This window comes from Alligator mississippiensis, chromosome 3 (genome assembly GCF_030867095.1).
Source record: "Alligator mississippiensis isolate rAllMis1 chromosome 3, rAllMis1, whole genome shotgun sequence".
NCBI lineage: Eukaryota > Metazoa > Chordata > Crocodylia > Alligatoridae > Alligator > Alligator mississippiensis.
The window spans coordinates 285,228,150-285,250,978 of NC_081826.1; the positions used below are offsets into that span (position 1 = coordinate 285,228,150).

At 37.6% G+C, this 22,829-nt stretch overlaps 1 protein-coding gene across 20 annotated transcripts in view; it reads left to right on the forward strand.

The window, feature by feature from the left end:
- TCF4 (transcription factor 4) overlaps positions 1 to 22,365 on the forward strand; it is a 351,863-nt gene extending 329,498 nt beyond the window's left edge. For 14 of the 20 annotated variants that reach the window (XM_014593968.3, XM_014593970.3, XM_019495923.2 and 11 more), the window contains 5 exons: positions 9,516 to 9,651; positions 11,607 to 11,769; positions 14,577 to 14,806; positions 17,464 to 17,604; positions 17,876 to 22,365. In XM_014593968.3, coding sequence (XP_014449454.1) covers positions 9,516 to 9,651; positions 11,607 to 11,769; positions 14,577 to 14,806; positions 17,464 to 17,600 — 666 coding nt within the window. In that variant the 3' untranslated portion in view covers positions 17,601 to 17,604; positions 17,876 to 22,365. Of the gene's footprint in view, positions 1 to 9,515; positions 9,652 to 11,606; positions 11,770 to 14,576; positions 14,807 to 17,463 lie in introns of all 20 variants that reach the window. The other 6 variants (XM_019495915.2, XM_019495914.2, XM_059725274.1 and 3 more) reach the window with 2 other exon arrangements.
- Positions 22,366 to 22,829: the final 464 nt, after the last annotated feature.

A 22,829-nucleotide genomic window follows, 5' to 3' on the forward strand; every position in this document is an offset into this window, starting at 1 on the left:
AAAGCAAAAAGCTAAAACATATAGAATCACTGACGAGTTGTGCGCTTCAGGTGTCTATAGACAGAAAGAATAAAAGAAATGCATCTCTTCTCTTTAGAATCGCAGATTAGTGGCAGCTGTTTGTCCAGTAGGGAATGGAGATTAAATTGTAATTTTTGCAGCACTAGAAGAAAATTTGCTTGGGAAGTTGGCTTTTCACTTCAAGTCGATGTGTAATGCCAAATAAAACTTCCTTTTGCAGAGCTCATGTGTTAGAGTTGTGCAATGTTGTGATTCCCTCAGAAATGCTGGATTACCCAAATTTACTTCCATTAAATAGAACAGAAAGAGTATAGAGAAATAAATGGAGCACTGCCATACAGCATTCTATCATACAGTTCATAACATGAAAGCCACTGGTTCATTTAGCCAATCTCCCTGCCTCTACTTAAGACGTGGCACTCTTTTTATTTTTTTTTTACACTGAACTTCAGCTTTGCCACTTTCGGCTGCATCTAAATGGATTTTGCATATGACTTGCTTGCAAATACATTTTCATTAGATTTTTGGAAAGCTGCTTAGTGCGCTGTGGTACTATTTCTGTATTTTAAAAAATGGTTGAACTTTGCTATTTTTCCTGATTTAATGCCACTCTTAATGTCTATTTTTTTATTAAATCCTTTCTTTTGCTTTTGATCTTATTTATAGCTGAGCCACTGGTCATATGGAAACTATTATTGTATAGCTTCGAGATGAAAGACTTCAGTGCGGTTAAATAAGAGTGAATAATTTGGACCAATAATACACACATACAGTGCAAGACCATTTGTGTCAAAGTGCCCTGTGTTGTTCCCTTTGTAACATAGCAGTTGAGGTTTATAAGGGCTTTATACAAATCTGCTTTCTGTCAGACTTATAAATTTTGACAATATTGAACACATGTTAACATGCATCACCTTACAACTTGCTTGCCACATGTTTTTATTTATCTAATTGGATAACACAAGGTCATCGTTTTTTAAAGGTACAAAGCAAGTTGCTTGTTGGGTTCATTCGTTACCTCAGCAGGTTTTGCTAATCTCCTCCTAATTGTGACATGGAACTATGATACAAAAAGGAAATATTTAGTAGACTTTCCTGAATCTGTAAGCATTAGTACTTTTTAGTATTCCCTTTCCAGTTATGTTTTTAGAGAAAAAAAATCTGAAATTGTCTCTGTGCCATGTATTAATAAAAAGGGGTCTGAAGGTTCCCATTCAGTATGCAAAGAGTTAACTGTAAGCAAAGCGTTACAATGCTCATAACTTTATATGAGACTTTTCCCCATTTTACAGCTCTTTTCTGCTGCCTGCAGTTCATAAATTTCAAATGCCCATGTACAAGCAATACAAGTAACATTTATATAACTTTGTTTAAAAAAAATCATTTTGGGGTTAAATAGGGTTTTTTCACTTTCAAAGAAATAAGTCTCTTTTTTCTTTTGATATGACAGAGATATTGGCAGGATAATTGAAACTGAAACCTAGCACTCTTGGACTGTCAGGTATAATTGATATTTCATGGGGAGATTACAATTCAAAGACACCAAAACAGTTTTCTGTGTCAATGGGTGTCTAATTACAGTGGGAACACATCAACTCTTCTCTTTGTGTTTACTGAAAAACAAGTATCTATCCAATCTATGTGTATATTCACACATAAGTTTGTGTGTGCGTATATACATGCAAAAATAAATATATATGCAGTGGAATAGCAACATCATTTCCTCGTTCATCTTCTTCCTGTATTTAGTAGTGTATCCAAGTGTCAGATCTTGATCATTCAGTTTAGTTCAGATATTAGTATCTCAAAAATCAGTATATCAGAAGAAGCTCTCAAAAGGATTACTTGTATGCAACAGGAAATATATGAAAGTATCTTTTCCGAACAGTTCCCTAATTAATAGCACTCTCTTGGGGGTGAGGCGAGGGGTTACATTTTAGTTCCAGGGCCTGCCATGTCTTACAGCAACACTGTTAGAATGATTGCAGTCATGGAGGAGTAGCTTGGGCCAAAAGCCTGTTTTGGAGACCCATATCTCCAGAGATAGTATTAACAAGGATTGAATAACTGCCAAATGAAATGTAATACATTTGCACAGCCATGAAATAGGCCTCTTAAACACAGCAGAATAATTACTTTCAAAATGCTTCCTGGGAACAAGAAATGTGAAAATTATAACTGCCTTTTTGTTGTTTGTTGATAGCTGCAGGATAGGTACAATGGACCACATTGCTCCATCCTCTTTTAAGCAGGGCCCCTTTCAAGCCAGCAGGGGTTCTGCTTAAAAACCGATAGCACGATATGGCCCAGCGATATTTACCACTCTGCACTAAACATGCTGTGTAAACAAAATACAAAGGAAAGCAGAGACTTGCTAAAGGCATCTAGTTGAAAGTGCCAGTGTTTGAAATCTGTGAATGATGGGATGGGATGGAACAATTGTTGAATTCAGTGAACTAGTTAGACACCGTGGCCTTTGCCCCGAGGTCAGTGAACCATAATTATAATTTTTCAACTATCCGGAAAATTGAGAGAGCATGAGTGTAATGGTTTCTCTTGGCAGATTTCAGAGGATAGTGTGTTTTTTATAATCAAAGGGTGAAGCATTTAACGTATGCATCAGAAGATTTGGAGTGACCCTTTTCCTTTAATCAAATTTTATTTTTCCAAGCTGAATAAAATTTCAGACATTTTCTCATTTCTGTAACACAAAATAAAATGTACATTTATAAAAAAAAAAGTGAGAAGACACAAAATGTGTCGTTTTTGCTTGTTTATTCCAGTTTAGATAAATGAACATCTAAATGTAGAAGATGCTTCTGTTCTAAATATCTCTATTATAAAAGATTAGTTGGGCTCTTTAGAGTATTTGGTTGCCTTAGAAAATGTGGTAATCCCTGTTTCATACTATTTTTCAAATGTACTTTTGAAAATCCTAGCTTCAGGTCTTCAAACTGCAATAATAATGCTGCATATGCCTGTCTACATTACCGTATAAGTGTATGGAATCAGTCAATAACTTGATGTTTTAACTATTCAGGAATTATATAGTATATATATAGGTTCCACAAAACTTAAGTAAACAATCTGAAAAAATTGGTAGAAGTACTTGAATATTTTGATAGTGTATGTAAACATTCAGATGAAAAAACTGTGACAAGAGCAGATATAGTTTTATTTCAACTCACAAGTTTAAAAATCCAGGAAAGACCAACACACAAATGAACCCAGATGTCTGTGTGTCTGTGTATCCAGGTTACCTTGTTCTACCTGCAGTATAATAATTCTGCAGCATAATAATTGGGTATATCTACATGTGCTCTCTAATGCTCTGTAGCCTATTTTACTGTGCATTTAAGCATTGTGTAAACCATGAAAATATGTTAATGCTCAGTAAAAGAAGCCGCTGTACATTAAGCATCACTTAAAAAGCATGCATTTTTGCCACTGTGTATTAGGGAAACCTAATGCATGTTTATTTAGTATCTCACTCGCAGGTACCTTAAATGTAAGGTGCATTAGGAAAAGCTCATTAATGCACATGTAAACATGCCCACTGACTGCCTTCAAGGAGTTCAAAAATAAAAAAGTTGAGTGGTCTAATTTGATCCCTATTTGCTCCCAAACTTCTGGGACTAAACTTCACTTGTATTTATATCCAGGAGCCTAAGTAATACAAGATAAGGACTTCCTGTTTTTCCTTTTATGGAAAAATATCAAAGAGATCAGATCTTTTCTTTTTGTTTGTTGTTCTGTTTCCATAAAGGAAATAACCACAAAGAGTTGCATAAGTATAGTAGAGTCCATATACACCTTTAACACAGTATGTGTTTATGCAGGGGAGGGCCCCATGCATGTCTATTTGTAAGTTTCATCTGCTGAATGTCGAAGTACTGGGTTATTTAAAGTGAAGGCAGTGAATGAAATAGAACTTCAGTGTGAGAATCATTTTCTAAAGATAAAAATTATTTATAGAGCTGAATGCCTAGGTTAGGGAAATGACTCATATCATTAGGGGGAACTACTGGTTATATTACACACAAAATGTAAATGATACTTGTTGGTTCATGAAAACGGGTAGAGTATGCAGCATTTTTGGAGTCTGTATTTTCTGGTGAGGGTACTTGCCTAGCATTCATAGGTGATGCTCACAAGAGTCCCAGGCAACTAGAAAGTACCACATGAGGAAGGTTGATTTGCAGTCTTTATTCTAATTATCCATATCACTATCATTACTGTAATCCAGTCTAAGTAGGGTGACCTTGGAAGTCACCTCCATTTGTAGCTGGTACCTACGTCAATAGCTTTTCTTCTTAGTAGGGATTCAATATGTTCTTTCAGGATTCAATTGAAGCATTTTTCTTTATATTTAAGGACCTATGTGGGATTGATCTGAATCTCAGAAGACAATGATTACTTTCCTTTTCTTCCCCGGCTCTACTGGCTAGCAGTTGTGTTTTGAGTTTACAACTGTTAAAATGTCTGTAGGCTGATGGTGCAGTGTTCTTAGTAGAATGCATTTGACTGTTTAGCTATGCAGATGTTTAGCATGGTAAGGTTTTATAAATAGCTAACATTTACCTTGTTTATATGCACCCATACGCCATTGCACAAACTTATATATCAGTAAACTATTTTGTCCATAAGTAACATTTTTGAAAGTATGAAAGAAATTTTGGAGCCTAAATCAATGGAACCATAGGCTCCTGAGTACTTAAATCATTTCTGAAAATGAGATTAGGCTCCTGAAACTTTTACTCTCCAAGGGGAGGGGATATGTGGTTCTATACACATGCTAATACAACCAGTCCTTGGGGGTATGTGAAACAGGTCGTATTCGATTTGGATTCAGCCCAAATTGGGGACAGTGATTCGATTAGTTAATTTGGATCACTGTCCTGATTCAGTTAGGCCGAATCTGAAGATTTGATGCTGATTCAGAGAATCAGCAATTCAGCCATAGGCACAGCTTTAAATGTTTTTTCTACATACCTCGAGGTCCCAGGCACGGTTTATGAAAGCTGTGATGGTGGGGCAGATGGAGCATCTCACAGGATTTGGGGGGGGGGCCTCCATGTGGTCAACGGGGAACCCGGAATTGGACAGGAAGTACTTCCAGTCCACTTCTGGGTCTGCCACCAAGCGCATGGGTGACCCCCCCCCGACCCCCTAGCTTAGCAATCAGCTGTAGAGGGACCCTTGATGCCCCCCCAGACCCAGGAGGCACTAGTTGCTGAGCTGGGAGGTGGGGGGTTCCCCTGCGCCTCCCTGGTGGACCTGGAAGTGGACCAAAAGTACTTCTTGTCCACTTCCAGGTCTGCTGCGAGCACACTGGGGACCCCCTCCACACTCCCGTGGGATGCTCTATCCACCCCAGCATCTCAGCATTCACAAGCCTCCTGCTACCTTGAGGTACGTAGAAAAAACTTTTAAAGCTGTATGTCCAAATCATCAAATCTTTCCTAATCAATTCGGAGGGCTCTGACTCAAGTTCAATTCGGATTCAGAGATTCAGACACCAAATCAGGCTGAATCCCCGCTGAATCTAATCAGAGACCAAAGCTTTGCTCAACCCTACCAGTCCCCCATCCCACAAAGCAAAGCTTTATAAAATCCAGATCAGCAGGTAATTGATCAAGAAGAGACATCTCTTATGTAAGAAAATACGATAGACACAAAAACTGAGGAAAAGTTTACTCATAATATTTTATGTTCCCCTCCATTATCCTTTTCTCTTCCTGGTATGCTTTTTTGGGGTTAGTCTTGGATGCTGCTGAAATTAATTTGTACTATTGTTGTTTATCATTTACATGACAGTGGTGCCTAAGTTAGCAGAAGAGTTGAAGACAACTTCTGGCCTCATATACTCTTTAAGTAAACAAATGCAGATGGGGGAAAAAAAGGGAAGTGTTAAAAGGGAGTAATACAGTAGTGTTATATACAAGATGCAATAGTTCAGTAGGCAGTCGTGCCACACATGAGTTCTGCACCCTCCCTGAAGTGCTATTCTGATCCGCTTCTTCTGCTCAACCTGCTGCTCTGCTTTCTGCTCCCTACTCTGTGCTCCCTACCTAATTTCCTCCTCAGCTTTGTGTCCTGCCCTGTGCCTTTTACCTGATCTCCTGCTCTTTCTGCTACCTGCCCTATATGCTGCAGCCCTGCCTGTCCCCTCCTTAATGTGCCACTTGCCACATACAGAGGTTGTCCATGCTACTTATAGCACTCATGCCACAGGTTGGCCACTCCTGCATTAGTTTATGGGTTTTGTTAATTATTTTTTGAGTTGTCTAGGGTTTACAAACCCATGGAACAAAGCGTGTTAACAGTTAAGATTTGAAGAAGGTGAAGCATTCTAGGTGAGGGAGAGGTTGTAGGCACATGAAAAAGTTGTTGAGAGCAGGAGAGATGATACCAAGTGAGTGCTTAAATAATTACTTAGTTAGGTTGGAAAGGCTAAACAGAGAAGCTAAAGGAGATGATATGATGAACAAGTCACTCAATAAATTATTATAAGAGATGCATTCAAAATAGCCTGAGGAGTCGTTATGCAATGTCTCTCAGTCCTTCCAGGAGTCCAAACCAGTGGTTCTCAACCTTTGAGAACCCTCTTGGAAAATGCCACCTTTTAGCTTTCCCTCACTTTTTTACTATGGAAAAATAAGAACAAGACTTCTGTTGCAAAGAACTCACAAAAGCCACAACAAGTCAGAATGTTTTTGATGCCATGGCTTTCTGTTTGAAGTATCTGGGTTTATCTTGTGAGTCTTTGCATATCTAACAGGGCTAATATTGTGTGGCATGCTTACAAGGATCTTGCAGTGCCTCAGGATGTCACAATACCCTTGTTGGGAATCACTCTATTGTACCCTGGCAGTGAACCATCTGAAATAAGTTTAAGACTAGTAATTAAATAGCCAACAAGGGTGTGCAAATAGACTGTCACAAGGTCAGTGGAGTAGAATCAGTGCTCTTGGTCAGACTCAGTCTTATCATTGAAGTTGATGAATGATTTTTTTGAATGATGAAGTTCATTGAAGTTGAAGAATGATTTTTTTTGTGTGTACCTTGATGCCTTAATGTTCTGAACTTGGCACTATGCAGACAGGTCTTCTGGACTGCTCCTTGTATCAGATGGATGGGAGGGGGGGCACTTTTTGTGAGCAGAATGATAGTTCAGAATAGTGCATTAGAAGATGATAAAACGAGGTTTTCCCCCAATTTATGCTATTGGGGTGGATGTTTTCACTGCACATGCCTAAAATGTGCAGTTACAACAGGCTTTTATAATCTCGACAAATAAGCTTGCCAATGTTGTGGTTTGTAAAAGAGGAAATATGAATAGGCAAATTTTCCCATTCATTTATGAGCAACGTTTTGCATTTACAGCCCAAATCTCTTATGAATCTGAAGAAAGAGAAGGCATCTTAGATATTTCTTAGTACTTATTGCAGCTGGTATTTTAAAATAAAATAGCTTTTGTCAACAGTTTCCTTTTATTTATCCGGATTCAAAATTTCAACAAAAAAGTTTCATCGGCATTGAACTTTTTATATGACAAAACAACAAGCATTCCCATCAGAGAGCTCAGTCAGGTGTGGCAGTCAGAATCAGAATCAACCTTGTCCATCATAATTTGGAGTATTATTGTTAATACAATTTGGCCTGAAAGTGGTAGAGATTTTGAAGAGGATGCTATATTTGCTGAGATGCACCTTTATATTTGAGTTACTCACAAGAGGTCTACTTAAACATCATTTGCTGGTTTCCAGTGCAAACGTGATCATCTGGAATAAAATGAAACAAATGTTCTGTTTTGTTCCACCTCAGAATTACCATACACATTTCTCTTCGTCTGTCCATAAAAAGTCTGTTCAGCTCCAATATTTTCCTTCCACTGGTGAACATTAATAAAGAGCTTGTTCATGTCAAGAAAATATCAGTGATTTCATTAAAACTTCACACTAATCTTTTAGATTATTGAAACCTCCAAGGGTTTACATGGTAAGCTCTTTATGTCAAGGTGAAACTTTATCCTTCCACACCCCACACGGGCACTTTCTTCTTTCTTTGTGCAACCAAATATATTAGTAAATGCAACAGTTTTCCAAAGTCTTTTCTAAAGATGTCAAGTTTTTAAAAATTAAAATGTTTCAAAACAGTTTTCTGCTCTGCTGTTTTATACTTACTTCTGTATCTTCGTTTTGTCTGATAGCAAAAGTGTGTTTTTTTTCCCTGAATCCCCTTTGGCAGGATTCCCTTTTATCTTTCTTACTGTGGTCTTGATGTTAACAATTATAGTACATTATCTTGTAATTCTGATTAGAAACATTCCTCAGTCTTTTTATCTGCACAAGTACTGATCCATGGATAATACTCTGAGAATGAAGAGTCCCTTAGAGTTCTCTCAGAGCGTATATTCGGTGGAGACACATTTCATCTAAGTACTAGACCAGGCTAACACCTGAGAAAATCTAGAATAGATACTCAAGTTGCATGCAGAAGTGTTTTTTATATGATTCAAGGAATCTTTCAGCTTTGAGGCATGTCTTAAATTAAGAAACCAAAGAGAGCGTTCTCTGTTCCTCCAGTGCTTTTCATTAGAACCTATTTAATATCAAAACATCCATCCACATTTTCTGAGTCTAGAGATAAATAGCCTGTCATTCCTTACACTCCCTTATATTTAATTCTATAGCAATTTTAGCTTATAAAGTGCATCCATAAGCAATATACATGGAAGATAATAGATGTCTTTCCATTGTGCCTGCACTGTCAGCTAAGATGATGGCATTACTGGAGTGTTTAATAAAACCTTTATTGGTATATTACCCGGAGTCGTGGTGTTGGCAGGAATTTTGCCCCTTTGGATTTCGAACTCTGTGGTTAATGAAATACAGCAAACATTAATTTGGAATGGGCTTCTAGGTTTGGAAAGCCAGGTGACGTTTTATTATATTTGTGCCGAATTGGGGCTGTGTCAGATACTACTGTAGCTTCCACTGTCAGAGGCTTAACTGGCATTATGGAAAAAAAATGGCAGGCCTGAGAATCTTATCCCCTGAAATGAAAGTCGAATGCCAAATTGAAATTCCTGCAGGATTTCCGATAGCAATGGGGGAATTGAGAAGCCCACAATTAAGCATATGGGCATTAAGATAATTGTCAGATCTGTTGGCGGACATGATAGAAGACAGATGGGTACGAATCAGTGCGCTCCACTGCAGCACCCTGGGAGACAATTTGACGTTTTACCTGCCTGAGCTACTCTGCCATATTTGTCACTAAATGTGCTGCACAGCATCTTACTGAGTGTTAAGTGTTTTTCCATATTATGTAGATACACAGTACATCGGCGCCCTCTAGTGAAGAGCCATGTAGAACCGTATTTTTAAATGCCCACATTTCTCTTCATCCTGTCCTTGCTCTCTCATGAACTTGTTGCTTCCATGTTTCTGGTCCTGTAATATTAAACTCTCCAAATCTTCACTTTGCAGGTTGGAGCCCATCGTGAAGATGGTGTCAGTCTGCGTGGCAGCCATTCACTTGTGCCAAATCAGGTTCCAGTTCCCCAGCTGCCAGTTCAGTCTGCTACTTCCCCAGATTTAAATCCACCCCAAGATCCCTATAGGGGTGAGTATACTGCGATAACCTCAGAAAACTGACATGTGCTTGTCTTAAATGCTTCTTCGTCGAATTAAAATTAAAATGTATATGTGCTACAATAATTGGGATTACTGAGTTTCCTTGTAACTTGGGTTCATAGTTGTGATTGCTCACTTATTCAATGAGACCATCACGCAACTTGAGTGGAAGGAGAGAGTCAGGAGTAACTTGACTCTCTTAATAGTTCTTAATAATTCTGACATCCTGTCTAGTATTTTCTAGTCATCACAATTTCAAGCATCAAAGCAATTTAGCTCAGAGAGCTCTGGTACCAAGATAACTCAAGAAGCAATATTAAGACTATAGGAAGCCTTTTTGGATGCAAAATGAAAAAGTATAAGCTTAAGGTCCTGCACACACAGTATAAGCTTAAGTTCCATCATACACAGAATTCCCATTGACTAACATTACATATGTGAAGAGGAAATCACCATTATTTTCATTGTATCTCTATATTTACTGAGCTCTATGAAGCTTGTAAGATAAATAAATATACCTGCATAATTATTTCAAAAGACATTTGAACTAACTTAATCGACAGGACATCCAGATTTTACCTTTATTCCTAGGGACTACTATTTTTACAGTAAGAGTGTGGAAGAAAGAATTCTGAATTTCTTTTATGATGGTTCACAAGCTCATTCTTTATGGCTGAGGTATTTGGATTATTTTATGAGACTGGCATAGTAACGATTTTGAAGAGGAAGGCCATGTGTAGACGAAACAAGAGGCGTGTGTGCACGACACTTTAAAGCAGGCTAAATGCTTTTGCATCACTTAAATGGTGTCAATGTTTGCACGCCTTGGCGGTGTATTACGCATTAATTCCACCTGCTGTAGGAAATTTGGCGGCATAATGCACTTTAAATGCCTTGGGGTGCAGCAAACTAAAACTCCTTTGAGGAGTTTTATTTTGCTGTCCCTACAGCTGTGGAGTGAAGCACTGGGCTCCGTTTGAGCCTGATCTTTTTTTCCCTCCCCACCTGGAGCCTGCCTGCCTGCCTGAGCTGCACAGCGGCCCGGTGCTTCCCTCCAGGGCTGCGGTGCCCCCTGGGACCGCCCAAGCCAGGTGCCTGTGAGTGGGTGCCGCCTAGGGGGGGCCACTGCTGCCGTGGGGGGAAGCACAGCCCTTCCTGCAGCCCAGGGACTGCTACCCTGCTGGCAGCTTGCCCTCCCCTCCCCACTGGAAAGGCAGGTAAGTCAGCAGGGTGTGTGCACAACATGGGGGTTTGATCAGCCCTAAATTGAAGCAGTGTTTTTTAAAACCCACTGCTTCAATTTAGGGCCCCCATTTTGTCTACACACGCCCAGAGATTACAGTGATTAAAGAAAAGACTAAGAGTTAGGAAGTCTAGTCCTTTTTCCACAGCCACCTACTGATTTAAAATGGAAGGCTAAACAAGATCACAGCCTCTTTGCATGTCAGTTTTCCCAACTGTAAAATGGAAATAATAGTTACCTACTTACAGGTAATTAATCTATAAAGTGCTTTCAGATTTTGGAATACGCAGTGCTATTGAACTGTATAGTTTTGTTATTATATCTCGCTAAAGCATTGTGCAAGGAGAAAAGCTCCATATAAAAGGTGCCATATGCACTGGGCTCTTAATCAGAACATGAGGTGTGTCATTTCCATGATTATGCTTTCCATTGCAATTTAGCTGATGCTTTGTGGATGATGAAATTAGCATTTATTCCAAAAACCGTGAAGTAGAATTGTATCTCAATGTCAGTGCTTAAAACCGGTCTCAGCAGCTGCATTCTTGAAACTACTTTTTGCACCAATCAGCCCCAAAAAGTATCGGTGAGCAGAAAGGACTACAAATCTTACTCTAAGCAACAGTGTTAAGAAACACACGTACAAATACATTCAAACTTTTCCATAAGCATTGGTAACAGAAACTTAACGTATTTTTCCACAGGCATGCCAACTGGACTGCAAGGGCAGAGTGTGTCTTCAGGTAGCTCCGAAATCAAATCTGATGATGAGGGAGATGAAAACCTCCAGGACACAAAATCTTCTGAGGACAAGAAACTAGAGGATGACAAGAAGGATATCAAATCAATTACTAGGTCAAGATCTAGGTAACAGTATATAATAGTGTCGCTTCATTTAATTCCTTTACTGGATTTTGATGAAGTGAACAGAACAGGAAGAAACACTGAGGTATTTTTTCCTGACAGGCAAAACCACAGCCTAAGAGTAAATGGAAGGATTACTCTGGTAGTACTAATGGTATCATTTGGATACTTGTACTCCAGGACTTCCCCAAATGTCTTTAAGATCCCAGAACTGGACACCAACGAAATTATCCCCATTATAAATAATTCTTATTATCCATCATCTTACACTGCCTGATTAGCTTAGTAGATGATTATTTAATTATAATCCACCTATAATAATTTGCCTTTGCTTAAAATTGGGGTAAAATATTGCTTTTCAGTTTTTAATATGCATCTAAATCTGATCACATTCACATAGTAATTTGCCCAACATATTGGACCCCTTTCTTTTACCTTTCATCAGACCAGAGCTTCAGTTTATGCAAAACAATATAATTAAATTACCTCATTTCAGAAGAAAGAAGTGTTTTATTAACCTTCTATTTTTAAAAATATCTTACATAAAGAATTATTTCTCCCCTACATGCATTGATGGCCCTCATATGCATGTTTAAATTGGACTGCTATTGGGGCTAACTATTCTTCATATTCTATAAATAATACTGGAAGGTATAAGTGAAGACATATCCTTGGATTTTATCATCTTGGACTTTGTGTCCTGGCTGAACTTACCTAATGTGTATGGAAGTGCTAAGCATTAGCTATCTAAATGAGGTTTTTCTCTGCAATATTTGCTGGACTGTGGGCTCTGCCTCGAGACCTAGTCTATAGATCAAAGGTTAAATTGTCCCTTCAATATCCTATATCAATTCCGTCTCAAGCTATATAACAAAAAGACCAATAACATTGAAATCCAGGTACGCTCCTGGCTTTGTTTTGTTTTTAAAAGATTGAATAAGGGTTTGATGCTGCCTCATATCCTTCAAGGCACTGTTGTCTTGGATTATGTATGAAAATGGGAAGGCTGTGAACAAGATCAAATATCAGCCATGTAACAACAAATAGACATGTTGCTTGGGAGAAATACTTCAAGATTTCAAGACTTCCTCTCCCACAGCCTAATTTTAAAACAAAAAGAATTATTTACAGGCCTGCTATGGGTGGAGAAAAAAGTCTGATGCTTGAGGTTTTATCTCAACAAACAATCTAATTGGGCATATTTAGGTTTTCTCTCAACAAATCTAATTGGGTATATTTGCAAGAGATGTTTTTTTTCTCACACGTTTGATATGGTAAAAAAAAGGCCTTTATGTTGATGCAAGTTGATCTTCTCAGTTCTTGTTAATTGAACAGGTAGGCTATCACTTATGCATTTTAATATGTGCTTTGGAACTTTTGTAGACTAATATTTTTGTTTTTAAGAGCTTTACAACTTTAAAGGTTAGTCTTGATATTTAGCCATGCTTCTGAATTTGTCTTGTCTTAGGATTGTTGAAAACAGATCAGTATATTTGTATACCTGAATCAATTAATATAATGTATTATCAGCAAGTCACTAGAAAATGTGTTCCAGTTTGTCACTAAATGCAAGATAGAGTCAGGTTTTGCTACAGAACATGATTACAAAATTAAACGTGGGGCTCTATCCAGTCATGAATTATTTCCATGGCTTATTGGCCGATGGAAATTTCATTCCCGCTACTCTCCATTGGGTAAATAGTGGCTGATATGCTTCCTAAAGTAGGCTAATGTGACTTTCCAAGTTTCCCTTCAGAGAGGTGGTATCAGATCCTGACAAGCCAAGTACAATGTACTCATATTCATGCCCAGCATCTCAAAAACAGGGCTCTTTCAGCAGGCTAGAATGAAAACTGAAGGAGTCGTAGGGCCCTCCTGACTCAGATGCATTACAGAGACTCCCAAGCCCTATGAGCCCCCATTGTGCCACATGAGATTTAATAGTAGCAAGTAAATAAGCCCCACCGATCAATGAGAGAAGAATAAGGAACCTCTGCCTCTGGTTAGCAGAGAAGCCCATTTATAACAAAAGTGCCAGCTATCCAGACTGGTGACTCCACAGGATTGTGTAGTAAAAGAGCCAAAATCTATTTCTATGCACAAACCTATTTCGTTTCTACCTTGAAATTTTGTGACAGTTAGCTAGTCATTTTGCATGAGCTTCTCAGTCCTCTAGCATACCTATTCTCTTCATTTCCTTCTTGTCTCATACAGAAGGGCTATCTCTTACCTGCTTTTTCCTAGCCTAAAGGGAAATTCACCTGGATAAAACCCATGGTTCTAATTTCATATTCATTACTCAAGTTTATTGAATATAGAAAAGTATCTGGGAAGTTTAATTGATTTAATTTAAAACTGATATGTTCCCTGTGGGTTGAAAGTGCAGCCTGGAATTTGAAGCTTGTGTAGTTCAAATATAAAATCCATAGGTTCCCAGGATGTGTCCTGCATGCAATGTCACAATACTGACTGTGGTACTGCTTTGTAAAATAGGTTTTGAAAAGTACTGTACTTTCTCTTGTTCTACGTAGCAGAGCTTCCCACTGTCCTGCTTTAGTTAGATGGCAAATCTTCATTACAGACCAAAGAACTTTAAACAGAACGATTTTTATGGAGAAATGTTAACGTGGTCAGTGACAAAATTGTATATTGTACATAGAGGCCTCTCAGAATGAGAGATGTAAGTTAGAATTAAGCCAAAAATGCTTCCTATGAATTGCATCACTAGTGGAGTTTGAAATCTGTTCAAAATGACTGAATTACATATTTTCCACACTATTAGAAAATCCTGTGTTCCTTTTATCTCTCAGCAATAATGACGATGAGGACCTTACCCCGGAGCAGAAGGCTGAGAGGGAGAAGGAAAGGAGAATGGCCAATAATGCCCGGGAGCGCCTACGCGTGCGTGACATCAATGAGGCTTTCAAGGAGTTGGGCCGGATGGTGCAACTCCATCTGAAGAGTGACAAGCCCCAGACCAAACTCCTGATCCTACACCAGGCTGTGGCTGTCATTCTCAGCTTAGAACAACAAGTCAGAGGTGAGTTTTTGGCATCTTTTGCTGTGGTGACAAAATATATATCCGAAGTCACCCAACTCTGGGAGTTCTAGGTTAGTTGTAAACTGAGTAGAGTGAACTGTAGCAAGTACTGATGAGAGCAGATTTCTGTGCAGTAAAGCACAGGTAATAGCCTAAGAAAATAGCTCAGACATGTCATATCTACAGTTCTTAAGAAAACCTTCCTTTTGATTTCCATTTGTTTTCGGACACTTGGTTTGGAAATGCATACCAGGTAAAGCTAGTAACCTGCTTTTCATCCATGTCTATTTTTTGGCAAATCAGTTACAGGGCTGTGTCAGAATAAATGAAAGGAAACAAAAGTAACGTAACCTTTTATCACTAGCCAATCTAAAGCTATTGGCTGCTTACAGATGTGGGAAAAAAACCCAGTGGTTTAAGCTCAGCGTGCCCCTGCACCAATCGTAGCGTGTGCCTAGAAGAGTCATCGTGTTAATTTGACCTGACTTGCTCAACATCTGTATAGATTGTGCACTTCAGCAGGGCTTTTTGATGCTTTTATCTAATAGCTGATTGAATCGACTTTAGATAAAAGTGGCAAAAAGCCCCACTGAAATGCATGACACTGGGGAGCCAGGTCAAACTAACACACTTTCTCTTCCAGTAAAATACTGTTTTGTTTAGGTTTTTTCATGCCTATCAGCAGCCATTGCGACCAGGTACTCATACATTAACAGCCTGAAAATCTGATTTCCAGAGGCAGAAAGCTAAAGCATTTATGAAGCTACCAACTAATCATACAAAAATATTTTGAAACAAAATGTACAGTGTTAAACTATACCATACTGTGTTGTGTGCGGAGATAGGATTGTAAAATGCTTCCTGATAACTATAAAAACCAATAGTTATCAATCAGTAAATTGCCATCTGCCCAAAACATTACCAAATCTTGAATTCCTCTGGGGGGTTTTTGTCATGTAAAACTAAGCCCTTTTCAAGAGTGTAAATGCTGTTCAATGCACAGTACCAGTCTACAGTGCTCAGTGAGACAGATTTTTCTAATGACACACCTCAGGTCACAGCACTCATCTAGCATCCAATACAGGTTTCATACCTAAATGTTCACTGATTTCATAGATCAAGTTCTCTCTGTTACAGAGATAGTCACTAATTGCATGATTTGGATGCAGGTCTGAATCCATATGGGCTTTCAGTCCCACATTGGGCATTCTAGTCTTTGTCATTGTCTGTTTTAAAATGAAGCTACACTGGTCCTCAGTGAAGAAATACCTTGTAGTTTGAGGAAACCAAGATCTAGTTTAGGCTAAATCCATAAAAAACCCCTCTGAGTATTGTCTTGTTTGCCATCCGATGGAATTTACAGCTATGAATTAAACACTCCTCTCCCTATACAGTACATCTAAGAATGGCATTCGCAGAAGCCAGAAAATTGAGGTCAGAGCCCCCTATGCTAACCAGTCGGAAATATCAAGGAGGAGGAGGCCATCACTGATATCCGCCATATCATATAAACTAGATGGGAAAACTCCACCCCTGAGAGTTCCCAGATTTATACATGACTGAGGGTGCTAAAGAGTTTAGCAGCATCAGCACTTTGACAATTTTGCACGTTACTGCGGATGAAAAGTTAAAATTCATCCAGGAGTTTATATACCTAAGACAGGCTAGACAGTAGCTGAGCAGGGCTTTGGAGGAGCTCAGTGGCACTTAAGTGCTGGATTTAAGTGTCTAATACCACGTTAGATGCCTAAATACCTTTGTCAATCTAATCCTTTAATCTTTGACGTAGACCTCTGACATTTCCTAGTATTCAAATGTTTGGCTCTTTGACGAGATCCAAGTTCAATATTAAGCTTGGCTTCATAAGAATATAAGTGCCACATTGATGTAGGCCAGTGGTCCATCTAGCCCAGTATCCTGTCTCTGAGAGTGACAGAAGTAATTCCATACAGAGAGATTACAGGAACCAGATGTCTCCCTATTCAATACCCTCCCTGGCAACCACTATACATTGAGTTAGAGATTCCTAAAGAAACATTTCCAACAATTCTGATCAATGCCCATTAATATAGCTATCATTCATGAATATATTGAGTCCATTTTTGAACCTAGCTGTTCTATATCTCCACCACCTCCTATGGAAATTAATTCCACAAGTTTTCTACATGTTGCTTTAAAAAAGTACTTTCTCTTGTTAGTTTTAAACCTGTCACTTACTATTTTCAGTGGGTGCCCCCCAGTTCTAATATTCCAGAACTTGGTAAACAACAGTTCCCTGTTCGCTTGGTCCATGCCCTTCATGATTTTATAGACTTTTGTCCAAAAAATATTCCTGCCTTCTCCTTTCCAAACTCTCAGGTATCACTGAGAGATGCACAAAAACAGAGGTGTTTGCAAAATTTGTGCACTGACTTGTATTGCATTCCATCATTTGAACTGACCATGACCACAAATACAAGCCACTGACATTCCCAAGTCTTGAAAAGAGGATTTCAGAGAAAAAGATCTTTTGGTATTTTATTTAATGAAGTTGCGAAGTCACCCCTAATAAGAAACTGATAAATAAATTTCTTCAGGTGGAGTCACAGTAAGCAGATCAATTTGGGATGTAATAAAAACTTGCGTTCTTGAAATGGCCTTTTGCTTCAATTCAACAGAAAGGAATCTGAACCCTAAAGCAGCATGTCTGAAAAGAAGGGAAGAAGAGAAAGTATCTTCAGACCCTCCTCCACTTTCCTTGGCAGGACCCCATCCTGGGATGGGAGATGCATCCAATCATATGGGACAGATGTAGAAAGGCAAGTTCATTTTCAGCGATGTTCAAAGTCACGCTATACTCTCCCAAGAAGACACCATATAGAGTCCTCCTATAGATTCTGGACTGCAGTGGGGGTGGGGTAGCTCACGTGTAACAAGAAGAATTAGGCTCATCTTTTGCGATGTTCTTATTGAATCAGCTTGCAAGTACATTTAAGATTCAAAAATGATGTGAAAATCATTTTTGTCAAGAAGGTACAGTCATGTGTGTTCAGCTCTCCTTGACTGATTTAATTTCTACTTCTTTCACAGGTCCAAGTTGCCACATTTCTTCATTTAAACAAGAGACCACTTCTTTAACAGCTGTATTATCTTAAACCCACATAAACACTTCTCCTTAACCCCTTTTTTGTAATATAAGACAAGTCTGAGTAGTTAAGAATCACAGACGCAAGAGATTTCAGCATTCCCGATTATTAAAAACAAAAAAACAAACAAAAAGTGCAACTTTTGAGGGATGACTCTCTTTAACATATCATTCAGAATGTTTAAAAGCAGTATGTTATGAGCTGTAAATGCACAGCCTAGAGACTGAATGGCAATCTTCTCCACACTGTGGGACAATGCATTTGTGCCTAAACTTCTTTTGGAAAAAAAATATAATTAATTTGTAAGTCTGAAAAAAATATTTAATTTAAAATTGTAAACTTGCAATAATGAAAAAGTGTACTTCTGAAGAAAAAATGAGCGTTTTTGTTGGTGTGCTAGACAGCTAGTGTTTATACTTACTGGATATTAAAAGGGAAGCTTTGCTGCCCAGATATTTACAAAACCAGCAAACGTCCTAATGAAAACTGAAGTGATGACATTAGCCATTCCTTAGGGTAGGAGGAACAGATGGATCTTATAGACCTATGACAAATATATATATATAAATATATATATAAATATATATTAAAAATTTAGTGAATATGGTAAGCTTTTGTTCATTTGTTTCAGACTTTTTTGCTCCTGTAAAAAAATAGTACTGATTAACTTTTTTAAAAAGAAGATTTTACTGTAAATAAGGGGTTTTTTGTCTTATTTCTGTCCCTCTCCCCTGTTTTTGTTATTGTAACCTGTAGTGCCAACTCTGTCTCTGGAGGGGTGCTGCAGGATGAAATGCTGACCCTGACGTTGCTTCTCATTCATAAATAAGTAGAGTTGTTTCTTCAGTCTTTTGGGAACACAGGACTTTCAAGTCACATCATGTGTAGATAATACAGGCAGCGTTACTGAGACTTGGCAAAACAAATTTGTCTAAATCGTAATGTTGTGCTTGTTGACCCTATTCTGGGATTTTCAGAGGTACAAGGTTAGAATGCTACAATGTTACCACTGTGCCTTCCAATGTTTATATCATCAGAAACATAACATAATCAAAGTGGCTGTGATTTAACAAATTGATTAAAGTGTTACCTATGTGTGTAGCCTAAATAGTGTGCAGTGAGGCGTTTCTGAATACATGGTCAGATTTTCGGGGGGGGGAAAGCATCAAATGGGAAAATTGCAAGTAGTGTGACAGATTTGATTGACTTTCTTTTTCTTTCTTTTCTTGTTTTTAAGTGGATTACTTAAATGTAGACCACTTGCTGCCTCCTCCTTTATTTGTAAAATGCCAATATTCAGTCATCATGCAGCATTACAACAAGCCTTATGAGTCCTAAAGCATTAAGTTGCACTTTCTTGAGGAGGGGTGGTAGTACAGTATTTCTCTGGCCAGTATGAATGAAGTTTTTACTTAACATATTTAATAGTAACATAGATCAAACTATGGCACAGCAACTCATCAGATAGCTAGCTTTGAAGTCTGGGCACAATTGAACCAACTTCCATAGTGAATCTTTATAATGATTGACTTTGGTGTACAGTACAATTAACAGATAGTGCTCCTAGTTAAGTATTTGTCAGCATCCTTTTGTCTCTAATTCCAGTTTCTATTTTTACAGCCACACAAACCTGGCATGTATTTTAAATAAAATCTCCCTGTTCAAGTAGATTTTCCACCTATCGACACTAAGTAAATGCCATAAATCCATCAAAACGGTCTAAATGTTCCATCTGTTCTCCTGTTTTGCCAGTTATATAGTAATGAAAAATACATTTGTAAATTTTATGCAACAAATGGCAAACGTATCATTATTTTGAAATTGTGTATGTAAAAGTTATATTTTTACATGTAGACTCTTGTTATTATGTGTTTTAATACATTGTATCAGTTTTTTGTTTAAAAAAATCTGTGTGGTTGAAAAAAGTCTCATTTAAATGAAATAGTGAGATACAAGAATCTGAATTTTATGTTTGTTTCTGAAAACGTAACGAACAAATATGATAGTTACCATGTGATCACCTTCTACATACCCATAAACATTTTGATTAGCCGTGTGCGTGTTGAAAACTGTAAATATGTTCAGTAGCAGTAAAACTTAAAATGTTTTGATTTCTTGATAAGTTTCTCAAATGTGGAGGTGGATTAAACCACTAGGAATATACAATAAAATGAAATACACTTAGAGTTAATTCAAAATTACAAATGCATATTATACTAAAAATGCTGGATTTTTAATGGGCCTGGTTTATATGAAAATGGGTGGGAGAAAGATTGATCTCACCCAGAGTTAATGATAGCTGATGTCTTTGAGTGCTGGTATCCTCAGCGGAATAAAGGTTTCTCTGTATCAGTACCATATGTATTATTACTGTCTGTAGCGTTAAGAGTAAAATGACAATGAACAAGCCATATTTTGTGCAGGAAAAAGAACCCAGTGGATCATATTCAGTTTATGTTTGTATAGTACATATTCATTTTAGGGAACCAAAAACAGCCCTTTGGTTAATGCAAAGTTTTAGGAGCTGCACGTCTGATAAATACAATTGTGAATGCACGGTAAGACCAAATTAATGTTATTTTAAAGTATTTGTGAAAAAAAATGAATTAAAGGTTTTGCTTACTGATGCTTTTAACAAGAATAGAGGGGTTTTTGTATTTTTGTCTTTACATTTGCTTTCACTCAAATCGAGTAGAAGTTGCAGTTTTTTCCCCATTATTTTTATGTACTTTATCATGCTGTAAAATAGAAAATGTATAGCATGCTTTACTTTTAGGATTAAAATATAATAGATTTGGAAAAGTAAAGATTCATCCACATTAATTTTAGCTATACAGATGCAAAAGATCCTGCTCTGTAGTTACCGATTCTTAATAGACCAAGGTGAAAAGCAGGTATTAAATCTTTGATTTTTTTAAATTTATTTATTTCCAAATGCAACTAAGGCATTAGTGTCCTGAGTAGGCTTTGTCACGGGTAATCTAGCTGATGGTACTTAGTTAAAACTATTAGATTTCAGGAGGCTGCATTATATGGTAATGAACTGGGCCAAGAAACTCTTTTTAAGAAACAAAGACTAAAATATCAGCTTTTTAAATAGGTGATCCACCTCCACATTCAAGTAATTTATGAATATGCTGAATAGGGAATCTGTTCATCTAGAACTTTTTTACCATTTGTCTTCTGTGTAACTGCAAGGAACACTAATGTTTATACAACTGTCAGTCCTACCAGTGATGCAACTTGTACTGATTCAGTCTTCCGATTTTTTTTTTAATTTTGTTTTTAGTTTTGGGGGTGGGTAGGGTGGGAAGGGGAGAGGAAAGCTTCATCTTTTATATCCAACAGGCAGAATATGATCTGTGTCAAAAAGTGAACAATGTATTGCCAGGAATGAAGAGATTTCAGCGGAAACAAGCACAAAAAAAAGAAAAAGAAAAAAATTAGTCCACTGGTTGACTGGAAAAAAAAAAAACAACTAAAGGTGGAATATGATGAATTCCAACACAAGGGGCACCAAGGCCTTTTGGGGCCTACCTTTTGTTTTGTTTTTGTTTTGTTCATTTGTTTTTTAAAGACATGTTCTTCTCATGGGACTTGAAGTTGATTCATATTTGTGCAGTGCTGGTTTGACCATACTCATTTCAAGTATTATAGACTTATGTAATGGTGAAAATATATGAACTGTGGCCTTTTTCATTCTTGTTACTTGTGATGCAATTAAGTGAAGATAAGAAAAAAAAAAGCAGAGATTTACCATGTATCAGTGCCTGGCTTTTTGTTATAAAGCTTCGTTTGTCTAGTGCTCTTTTTGCTATAAAATAGACTGTAGTACACCCTAGTAGGAAAAAAAAACCTAAATTTAAAAATAAAAAATATATTTGGCTTATTTTTCACAGGAGCAATCCTTTTATACCATGAATATTACGGGGAAAAAAAATTGTCAGATTCTGAATATTTCTTCTTTGTAGATTTTTGGAATCATTCTGAGTAAAAGTTTGTTACTTTATTTTACTATTTAAAAGATGTTATTTTACCATGTGTTACTGAGATGAAACTGTATGGTAGCTTTTTTTTTTTTTAGTTGTAGGTCGCAATGGGGAAATTTTTGCGACTATACACATAGCTGCAGCAGTAAAAACAAAAAAAAATGGGAAAAAAATGAAAAAAGGAAAAAGATTAAAAAAAAAAAGATAAACAGTTACACCTTGTTTTCAATGTGTGGCTGAGTGCCTCGATTTTTTCATGTTTTTGGTGTATTTCTGATTTGTAGAAGTGTCCAAACAGGTTGTGTGCTGGAGTTCCTTCAAGAAGATTAAAAAAAAAAAAACAAACACAGCTTGGTGTAGGCCATTACCTGTTTCTCATCTGTAGTTATTCGATGCCGTCATGTACATGACCGTTCTGTAGCAATAAATGTGCCATTTTTATAAACTGTTTCCGACACTTTTGTTTCATTTCATTTTGCATTGTCCATACCAGTAGGTGTTGCAGGAGGTACTGGTTATGTTCCACTAGGTGCTGCTCTTTCCTCTATGTGGACCAATGATGTTATGGTGCCATTGTGCTGTTGGAGGGGCCATGTTTCAGATGAGATTTAAAACGGTGATCCAGACCACCTGATTACTTAAATGTCTGATGATTTTTTTTTTTTGTAAATGGGAAGGGTATTAACTTTCACCCTCGTGTTCTTGCCAAATTCCATCTTGGGTAGTTATACTTTGCCTGCTTAAAGACTTCTTTTATTTTAGTTGCCAATTGTATTTTTACTTCCTTAAACGTTGTGTACTATGCTCTACACCATTACTTTATTTCAGTGTTTCATCACCAAGGTGGTTGCACTTTAGTGGTGGTATTAAATCTATTGGTAAGATTTGTAAAGCCCTTTCGTATCTTCT